The 10,617-nt window shown below is 47.7% G+C and overlaps 1 protein-coding gene across 4 annotated transcripts in view; it reads left to right on the forward strand.

The window, feature by feature from the left end:
- The window catches only part of LOC110352107 (mothers against decapentaplegic homolog 7), a 28,730-nt gene extending 18,483 nt beyond the window's left edge, over positions 1 to 10,247 (forward strand). For all 4 annotated transcript variants that reach the window (XM_027448099.3, XM_027448100.3, XM_027448098.3 and 1 more), the window contains one exon: positions 8,353 to 10,247. In XM_027448099.3, the coding sequence (XP_027303900.2) occupies positions 8,353 to 8,891 (539 nt within the window). In that variant the 3' untranslated portion in view covers positions 8,892 to 10,247. The remainder of the gene's footprint in view (positions 1 to 8,352) is intronic.
- The last annotated feature ends 370 nt before the right edge of the window (positions 10,248 to 10,617 follow it).

The following is a 10,617-nucleotide window of genomic DNA, read 5'->3' on the forward strand; positions in this document are numbered from 1 at the left end:
TTTGCATGGCTGATGAGGCCCAAAGCCTGGTACAGAGGAAACTGGAGTCACCTGGCTCCTCTCTAACCGTTGGAGACAGGCAGGCAGGCATTTTTGGTGTGTGCATGTGTATTTTTTTCCCCCTTGTTAGCTGCAGCAGACAGACCGGTGGCTGCAGCCTTGCTGGCTTTTAAAGAAAGTGGGCACAATAAAGGTTCTTCTTTTATCGGGTAATTTTTAGCCGTGGTAATTGATTAATCACCGTAATTAGACAGTAGCAATGACTAATAAGATGTTTGTGAATAAAATTTCTGGTTTGGTGGACTCCATGAACCCGGCAGTTTCACTTCAGTTCTTTCTTTCCTGTCCCTACTCCTCACTGCCCTGTGCACGTCCCCACCTGGCTGTGAATCACCCTGTACTCCTCACACCTTGGCTGCCCTCCCAGCCCTGCCTTCCTTCTGCCACACCGCTGCCCACCCTCGGGGCTTCGTAGCAAACCTTTCCTCAGTTTGCTCTTGTGCCCCATCCATGAATTAAGCCCCACGGTTTTGGGCTGGGTGCCAGGTCGGGCACCCCAGGAGAAGGCTGGCCCAAGGTGCCACCATGCTGGGCTGGAAACCATAGATGATGTCCTTGGTGACCTGCTATTTCCTCTTCTCGCCATCCAAACCCACCTCATTTTGGTGCTGATTTCACAAGGGGTTTTGCAGCCCTGCTGGAGGTGATGGGAATTTCTGCTTGGGTCCCCAGAGGATGCCTGGACCGAGCAGAGCACTCCTGTTAATGCAGGGGAGAGCTGCATCAGTCACTGCTAAATGGGTCTTAACCAAAGCCCTGGTTACAAACATCAAACATCATTACAATCCCAGACTTCTTCCCATGGTGGCTTCTGCCAAATTTTATCCCCTGCGTCCCCATCAGACTCAAAAGACTTCAAATCTGTTCACAGCGACTCGGCTTCTAGACACCAGCCCTTAGAAAAATGAATGAACTGATTGCAAAGGCCTTCCATCCTTCCCCAGGCAGTGAAGATGGCTTGTGATGGAATAGAAAGTTGGGGTTTCACCAAGAGAATAGAGATTTTCTTTTTCCAGGCAGGGAGATTTCATGTTGCTGTTGGTGCCAAAGTAAAGTTTTTGAGGAAAACTCAGGACATCAATTTTTACTCAAGGTTGACTTTTGAGGAGCAAGGAGACATTTAAGTGATTGGGTGGGCAACTTGCTAATGAATTAAAGAAATAATTTTAAGGCTTTTTGGCCAGCATGGTTACTGTATAGGTTGAGTAATAAGAAACTGCCTAATTAGACATAGACACAAATTTAAGGTCTAGCCTGTCGATCCGCAGATTAAGGACTCTAAATACCTACTGACATGATGGGCTGTAATGGCTCCTAAAGAGATGTTATGGTCTATCGTGTCAATAATCCACAGATTAAGGGCTCCCTAAGCAAGTGTTGAGGCAGGGTGCACATCCCTGGGGGCCACCCTGCAGGTGGCTTGGGTGGGCGCATCCCTGGGGGGGTTATTTTCTCTGCAAACAACAGGAGTTGAGCATCTGATGATCCCCTAAATTAGCCTTTCAGAAATCATCCGAGTCATCAAAAGCAGGGGAGTGAGGAAGCCAGGGCTGTCTTGCCCTGGTGTACAGTGAGATATAAAAGGTTTGGGGCAAGCATTCCCGTGGGCGGTGTCTTCAGGCTGCCCACAAGCTCCAGTAAAGGCACAAAGACCCTTTTCTACAGTAGAGTATGTCCTTTAATTTTGATTTTTCTTTGCTTTTGCAAGGCATACCTGGAAATCTGGCTTTGAAGGGTTTTTCTGGACTTGTTTTTTTGTTTGTTTGTTTCTTTGTTCCCCCACCCAAGGACCCTGTGAATTACCCAGGAGATTAGAAGGGAGGTGACATTTCCCTGTTTCATGCCTGTTTATCTTCCCTTTGATTAGCTCTGTGGTTGCACATCATGCTCACTGTTCTCCTCACCTTGATGCAATTCCTGGTCCCTTCTCGAATAATAGTTCAGTCATGTGTTTTTCCTGAGATCCTGCAAAAAGGTACTTACAGTGGCATGAGGGGCAAAATTGCAACTGCAGTGCCCCAAGCTGGTCTGAGAGACTCTCAAGAAAACACAGAAGAGCATGCAAAAACCTGTGCAGAGCCAACATGAACCATTCCTGGCATTTTTTAAAGTGTATTTGCTCATAAGAGGGGAGACTATAATCAATTAATTGCAGCAAGTACATTTGCATCTGGCTCATGGTGCTGCATGTAGTGAATTTGTATGTGAACTATGAAAGTCTTGAACCTTTTCCGCAGGATTTACTGTCTGCTTTTCGGTGTGTGGGAAAAGATCTTGCAGGCAGTGACTGCCTTTTCTCTGTCTCCATCTCTTCCATCTCAGTGAGTAGCAAAAGATGGGGGACACGGCTCTGTCCCACGCTCACAAATGCCGCTTAAGGTCAGCCAAGAGAGATTATGGGCGTGAGATGCGCTGAGCTTGGTCTCAGCCTTGGCCCCGACCAGACAACACATTGTGCTGACAGCAGTCCAGCCTTTTTTTTTTTTTAAGCACAGATGCCCTCCGAGCGTGCTGACAAATAAAGGAGGAAGGGCCTTTGTTTCATCTGTTCTCCAGCACTCGGTGCACGCTTACTTTAGTTTATCCACCGCCTCTGCCTATTCGCACTGGGTTGTCGGTCATGGGTGCAGGGTCACCACTGTGAGTGGCTCGGCGAGGGTACCCAAAAGAGGAGCCCTTCATGGCCTTGCCAGGGGAGGTGATGGCATGGTGAGGTTGGGTGGGAAATCCCAGCCCAGGCCTTCCAGAGGAATAAAGGAGGGGAAGACGTGTGATGGTGGGAAGCTTAGGAAGAGCACCGGGAGACCCTGCAGGGCGAAGCTGCTGTTAAAAAGAATCAAGACACGTAAATCTCTGGTTAAAACACTTCTGCAGTTGGATAATTTAATTTACTTATAGTCCTAATATCACTGATAAAAGATCCAATTACAGGCATTTAAAAATCTAATCAGGAGCGCCTGTTGTATTCCCATTTTCAGCTAAGAGCTGTTCCTGTCACAGATTCCAGTGACGATCTAGATAGCTCCTGACTGGATAAAATGGGAGTAGTCCAGGGAGGGTAAGATAGTGCAGTGTGTGCTCAACTTGCTGTTTTCCTTAGAAGTCGGTTGATAACAGGAAAGCCTTTAGCTATAACAAAACAAAGAAAAACAAAAGATCCCCTTCCCACCTCCCCCCTGATGTTTATGAAGTCGCACCAGGACAAGGCTGAGACCTGAAAACCCGTGAGAGGCTTTGCTGGCCACTGTGTTGCTGCCTCTGGGCAGAACCTGGAAGAAGTACACAACTTTTGGGGGAGATAGAAAGGAGGACCCGCTCCTTCCTCTCCTCCACTGCCAGGCAAAAGCTGTGAGCAGCAGCGAGTGCTTGGTCTCTGTCTTCTGCAGGGCTCGGCTTTTGCAACAGCTTCTGGCACTCCTAATAACAGCTCAGAGGGTATTAAGGGCTGGATAGATGGACTGGAAAACATGGAAACATCTAGCAATGAACAGGAGGGATGGAGAGGGCCGATGCACATTTTTAAACCAAAAATTATGTTCAGTGTATTTTTTTTCAATACAAAATGGCCTTTAAAAAAAAATCAGACAGAAACCTCTCCTGAAATTAGCTGAAATGGCTCAGTTCCTGAATGAAAAAGAACTTTTTCTTCCTGGTCCCCTCATAAAACTGTCAGAACTCTGAAAGAAAAAGTACAGATGCAGATGACATGGTTTCATCATCCCAAAGCTGTTGATGTGTCGAGGAGCAAAGCCGCTTCACAAATTCCTTGCTGCTTCCAGCGCAGCTGTGATGTGAGGTGGGAGTCTGCTGCCGTGGCTTGAAAAAAACAAGCATGGGGCTCTTCCTGGGGCACTCAGGTCCCTCTGTGTAGTCAGTCTCCCTCATCCACTTTCCTCCATGGTGCCAAAGCGAGAGAAACCCTGGCTCTGGCCTTTAATTGAGAAGTTTTGGGCAGGACTTGACAATTGCAAGGGTCAAGGCAGGTGGTGGGAAACCTCACAGTCTGTCGAACTGGTTTGCATGTTGCAAAGGAGCTTTGTTGGAAAGGATGCCTTTGTGGAACAATGTTTCCTTCCCCTGGGATGGGCTGGTAGAAGTCAGGATGGCCCTTCTGGAAAGTTCAGAGGGTGTCATCTGGCTTGGTAGAAGAAATGAGAAAAAAATGTGGTTTTCCATGGGAATGTGGTGCTGAGTCAACAAAATCTTCTTCAAAGACACCGGCACCAAACTGCTGAGAAATGTTGCCCCCAAAAGTTTGGGGTGCCACACTGTTGCTTTGATTTCACCCCTCCATGCAGAAACGTTCTCTGCTTCGGCCATTGGTTCTCTGTAGATGCGACTACGAGTGATCAATATGACTAATTCTCCAAATTCCTGTGGGCAGAGGCTGGCTTTATTTTCAGTTATTTATTTTTTGTTTACAATAAGTTTGCACAATGCACTGGGGGGCCCTTAATCCTGATGGGGCCACTAGGCAGGCTGCCTTGCAAACCATAGAAATAATAATAAACTAACGATAGCAGCAAATGGAGGGGTGCTTAATAAGAAAATAATGGTGCGCATGTTTCTAGCATTAAGCATTATCATTGCTGGTATATGGGAGTGCTCACAGCTTGCTGGGACTTTTCCAGGCATTTAGAAAGGGATGTGTTTGCTCCAAGGAGTTCATAAAAACGATGCTTTTAACTCAAAACTAGAATCCCAAAGTGTTTCTGAGCCATTTATGTACTGACTCACACAGTGGCCCTAGTTCATCTGGTGCATGGCACGCTGGCAGTGGTAGCAGGTGGCCCATGAGGACATGTTGCGGGAGATGTGGCCCCAAATTTCCCAGGATCTGGGGATTTGTACAAGTTTGCAGCAGGGCTTTCTGCGGGAGGTGGCATGGGACCATGAGATGACCCTGATGGGACGTTTTGGGACTTTTGGGAGCATTTTGCTTCATTTCTGTGCCTAGCCCAGCCTGTGGGTGTTGCCATAAAGTGGAGCCTTTTGGGGAAAAAATTTCCATCTCTGCCGGAAGCGTGCCTGCGGCACTTTTTCCTTCTCTCCTACAACTTCTCCTGCCTCTGCTGCCCAGGCAATGCCACTGGCTTTTCCCACCCATACTCCCTGCTGATGCCAAAATGGGAGGAGTGGGGGAACTCCTCCTGGGTCCCAACAATTGTGAATCCCAACAATTGTGAAAAGCGTCTTTGGTGGTGGCTGGCTCACCAGGCTGGCAGGGAGGCCTGACCCTGTTTATCCAGGCTCAACCCATATATTCTAATGGCTTTTTGACTAGACATCCAGTCAACAGCCAAATCTTGCAAACAGAAGACACTCTGGCATATTTATACTGTGCACTGGCACTGGCTCGTTTAAAAAATCACGGATTACCTAAGACTTGTCCTTGAGGTCTGGTCACCCCATGTCATTGAAAACCCTAGTGGGATTCATTCATGAGCTTCCAGCCCTCCATAAAGGTCTGTTCATTCATAGCCAAGGCAGTTTTCTTTTTCTTTTTGCCTTTTTTTTTTTAACACACTGGCAATTAAATAACACTTTATAAGTTGCAATGAGCTACTTGCTAAGTGGTCTTCACTAATGCAAGAACAAACATGAGGAGGTGAAAAAAGCTTTTTTGCCCCCCTCCCACAAAGGGATGCTTTAATGTTAAAGAAAATAAATAAAAACTTACAGGAATTTCAACAGGGTTCAATGGCTGTTGCTGCAAAATTCATAGAATCATAGAATCATAGAATCATAGAATCATAGAATCTCCTGAGTTGGAAGGGACCCTTAAGGATCATCAAGTCCAACTCTTGACACCGCACAGGTCTACCCAAAAGTTCAGACCATGTGACTAAGTGCACAGTCCAATCTCTTCTTAAATTCAGACAGGCTCGGTGCAGTGACCACTTCCCTGGGGAGCCTGTTCCAGTGTGCAACCACTCTCTCTGTGAAGAACCCCCTCCTGATGTCAAGCCTAAACTTCCCCTGCCTCAGCTTAACCCCGTTCCCGCGGGTCCTGTCACTGGTGTTAATGGAGAAAAGGTCTCCTGCCTCTCGACACCCCCTTACGAGGAAGTTGTAGACTGCGATGAGGTCTCCCCTCAGCCTCCTCTTCTCCAGGCTGAACAGGCCCAGTGCCCTCAGCCGTTCCTCGTACGTCTTCCCCTCCAGGCCTTTCACCATCTTCGTAGCCCTCCTCTGGAAGGCTCATTCCCTCCTCTGGAATTCCCTCAACTGCTGTAAAGCAGAAAGACCTGCAGGCTCTAGGCATTGATGGCAGGCTCTGATTAGGTGGGTTGGTTGCTTAGGTTGTGCTTTTTTTTTTTTTTAGAACCTAGCTTTACTTTCACTAGCTCTTTAAACAAACAGCTAGTTAAACCATCTTCAGAAAAAAAAACAAATCCACTCCTTTCTCTGCGCATGTACGCAAACAACAGTTTTGCCCCCCTGCCCGAGTAGCGCGGTGCCTGATGCTTCTCCAGCGGGAGGCTCCCGTGGCTGCCCCCAGCTTGCCTCTGGGACCAGGGCTCAGGGCCAGCCGCTTTTTTAACAATTAACTTTTTTTCTGCTGTCAACCAAGCTCGTTTCTTTACTTGGGCAAAACTCCCGCTGGCAGGGAGGGTGCGGCAAGGCTGGGGGGGGGGGGGCGGCAACCCAGCAGGCACCTGGGTTACCCTCAAATTGTTTTTTGTTTTGTTTTGTTTTGTTTTGTTTTGTTTTGTTTTGTTTTGTTTTCCATGGGAAACGCAGTCCCAGGGGTGTTTCTTGATAAACACCCTCTTGGGGCATCCTCTGTCAGTGGAGGGAAGAGGGGTGCTGGCACCCCGTTCACTTAGGGCCGAAGTAACCCAAGCCGGGCCACCCATTCCCTTGCTCGTCCCTTTTCCCCAGCGGTGCCAGGCTTCAGCAGGATTGAGTTAGAGGAAACAAAAGTCCTGGGAGGCACTGGCAAGGAGAAGTGGATGGACAAACGGTGGCACACCTCGACCCTGTGGCATGATGCACTGTGAGGCTATCCTCCCAGGGATCCCCGGCCCTGCTGGCTCTGGGGGCTGGTGGCCGAGCGACCCTCCTGTTGCCGGCCGGGTGCGCTCAGGCCCAGTTTTAATAGCTGCCTCCAGCAACTGCAGAAATATTTTCCTTGATGGCATAGAAATGAGGAAATTAAAAGTGTGCATCTGGAGGTTGTTGGTTTTTTTAAGAGTACAGTGCCGTGCTTTAAATGGGAGGCTGGAGGAAAATGCCTGTGCTGCAGAAGCAGTTTTATTAATAGCAAAAAAAGTACAGAAAAATACAGAAAATAAGGCGGGGGGCTCAGGCGGCACTGCGGGGCCTCACGGTGCTTGGCTGGGGAGGCCTCTGGGTGCTGCCCCCTGCTCACCAACCTGCAGTCCAGGCTGGATTTTTCTATTATTATTATTTTTTAAAATACAATTATAGAGATTAATAGGTCCCAGGTCTTAATATGCCTGTGAAGGCTGGGAGGAATTGCACTGGGCTGGTACAGATACTCCATCAGGGAAAGGGGGTTTTCACATTTCTCAGCCCCCCCACCCTGTTTTTCTCCTCTCCCTCCCGTGCCGTACCCTCACTGCTCACACAGGGTTAGGCAGAGAAGGAGTTGAAAAAACAGGTTAAGGGAACTCACTTCGGCGCTGCTTTTGTGGGTTTTTGTGACCGTTTTTGTCAACAAACGCAAGGCTTCCGGTCTCCACCCTGCCACTGCAAGCTGCCGTCTGCCTGCGCTTCCCGCGTCTTGGCTTCAGCTGAGGGCCTGGCCTGGGCATTCATCACCTGAAAGAGCCCCACTAAGTGGGGCAGCCTAGCCCTGGACCCCCTGTTTCACTGGGGTGACCTCCAAAGTGTGTCTGTTGGGTGCAAATAAAGGTTTTTAGGGCACTTGGTCCTGCCAGATGCAGCTGGCCGAAGCAGGAAGGGTGCTGCTCGGCCCCGGCAGTCCCGCCTAGGGTTTGGGCAAGGGACGGAAGCGCTGAGGGTGCTGCTGGTGCCTTGAGCTGCTTTTGAGGAGGGGGAGCTGGTGCTTTGGGCCCTTGTCTCCCACCAGAACCAGGTGCTGAAGCATCACAGCAAACACCCAAAAGTGGGTAAGTGGGGTTAACTGTGGCTGTCACACATTGCTTTTGGAAGCAGTGGCTCTGCTAGGGGTGCTGATGCATGCATGGAGAGCATCATGAAAGTGAGAGCAGGCAAGCAACCTCGTGGCGTTGCATCACTTTTGGGTCATATTACCCCCGCGGCACTCAATTTCTCCTCTTCCATTTTTCTCACCTCCTTTAGATTCCCAAGTTCTTCAGGAGCCGGGGGATCAGTCACACTGGTGCGTGGTAGCATACTGGGAAGAGAAAATACGCGTGGGTCGGCTGTACTCTGTCCAAGAGCCCTCCCTGGATATCTTCTATGATCTACCTCAGGGGAATGGTTTCTGCCTCGGACAGCTCAACTCGGACAACAAAAGCCAGCTGGTGCAGAAGGTCCGCAGCAAGATCGGGTATGGCATCCAGCTCACTAAGGAAGTGGATGGCGTGTGGGTGTACAACCGCAGCAGTTACCCCATCTTCATCAAGTCGGCCACACTGGACAACCCCGACTCCAGGACATTGCTGGTGCACAAAGTGTTTCCAGGTTTTTCCATCAAGGCTTTTGACTATGAGAAGGCGTACAGTTTGCAGAGGCCAAATGACCATGAGTTCATGCAGCAACCATGGACCGGATTTACTGTTCAGATCAGCTTTGTAAAAGGCTGGGGCCAGTGCTACACGAGACAGTTTATCAGCAGTTGCCCGTGCTGGTTGGAGGTTATTTTTAATAACCAATGACTCGAGACAGAGTGGACTCACGACATTTATACTACTTTGCTGCTATTATTTCCTTCTGAGTGCTTGCTTTTCATGCAAACTTTTTGTTTTGTTTTGTTTTGTTTTCCTGTTTTGAGAAATAGCTTATGGAAAGATTTTTGCCTTGGTATTTTCATAAATATATATATTTTTTTAAAGTGTGAATGACCAATAACTCAGAAGGACAAGAGAAGGGTGCGGGGGGTGGGGGCGGATTGCATATGATAATTGTTTCCCGCCTCTGAAAGGATTATCCTATGCGATCGAGGATCGGGAAGCCACTTGCTATTTGTTATGGCTCCTTCTCTTGGATAACACGACAGGAGACCCCTATTTTTCATGCACCACCTTCCCCTTGACTCCGGCTGTCCCCAGTGGTGGTGACACCCAGCTGAGACCCCTTCCCCAGTGGTGCTAACCCCACCTAGCTGCAACCAAACAATGGTGCAAAACCTTCCCAGCCAAGTCTTTACCCACCCTTGTCGATTTTTTGTTGTTGTTGGGCTGGCGTCTCATCCCTGTGTTCATCTTGTCCACCACAAGAACGTGGGTGTTGGGGGAAGTCTGGCCATCCTTCCACTGCTTTTTTTATTGTCATGGATTGATGCAGGGGGAGAAAACAACCATGAAGAAACCATGCATGGCCCGTGCTTTACAATTTGAGCTGAGATGTGAAGTGACAGAAGCATAAGCTTAAAAAAAAAAAAGCGAAGCAAACAAACAACAACAACAAAAAACAAATGGGGAAAAAAAAAGAAAAAACTTGTTCACGATAGTTGGTCTGTTATAACCTGCTTAGATCAGGTTATCCTGGTACCATCGTATCTGGAAATGCAGTTGTGCTTTCATTTCTTCTTGAATTCATACACAAGTTTGATACTTTTACACTGTTCTTAGCTCAATGAGCATGTTTAGACCTTAACATAAGCTATTTTTCTAAATATAAAGGTTTAAATGAACAAGAGAGCATTCTCATTGGAACTTTAGCATTGTAGTACTTTGGAAATAAAACACACAAAAAAAGGACTCCTTGAAAAAAAACTGAAATTTATTAAAGAAAAAAATGTATTTTATGTTATATATAAATATATTATTACTTGTAAATATAAAGACGTTTTATAAGCATCATTATTTATGTATTGTGCAATGTGTATAAACGAGAAAAATAAGAAAGATGCACTTTGCTTTAATATAAATGCAAATAACAAATGCCAAATTTAAAAAAAACAAAAACAAAAAACACAAGACTGGTGTTTTTTTCTATGGGTGTTATCATCCAGATGAATGTTTTTTCTAAAGGAGTTTATGTTCCATTGAAAAATAAAAACATACACTTGACCGAGGCTGTGCAGAGTGGCTTTCTTAGTGGTGGGGAGGAGGCAGGCAGGAGGGATGCTGCTCTGTGCGGGTCTCATGCAGGGTACCCACCTGGCCCTTGCTGGCCAAAACCTGATGGGCTTGTTTTTGTTGGTTATTCCTGTTTCACATAACTCTGGCTTGAGCAAACTTCCGTGCCAGCTCCTATTCGATACCATCACAGTGCATGTGTCCTCAGCCAGGTAAATGGGTCCTACAGCTGGTTCAGCTCCTGCCTCTTCTGGAAGGAAACCTTTCTGGAGTGGAAACCACCAGCGTCCTGGAGCCCAGAGGCTTTGGAGAGGTACCGTGGGCTTGAATGTGACTTCCAGCCTCTTCTGCCCTTCATGTG

The sequence above is a fragment of the Anas platyrhynchos genome, chromosome W (assembly GCF_047663525.1).
Source record: "Anas platyrhynchos isolate ZD024472 breed Pekin duck chromosome W, IASCAAS_PekinDuck_T2T, whole genome shotgun sequence".
Lineage (NCBI taxonomy): Eukaryota > Metazoa > Chordata > Aves > Anseriformes > Anatidae > Anas > Anas platyrhynchos.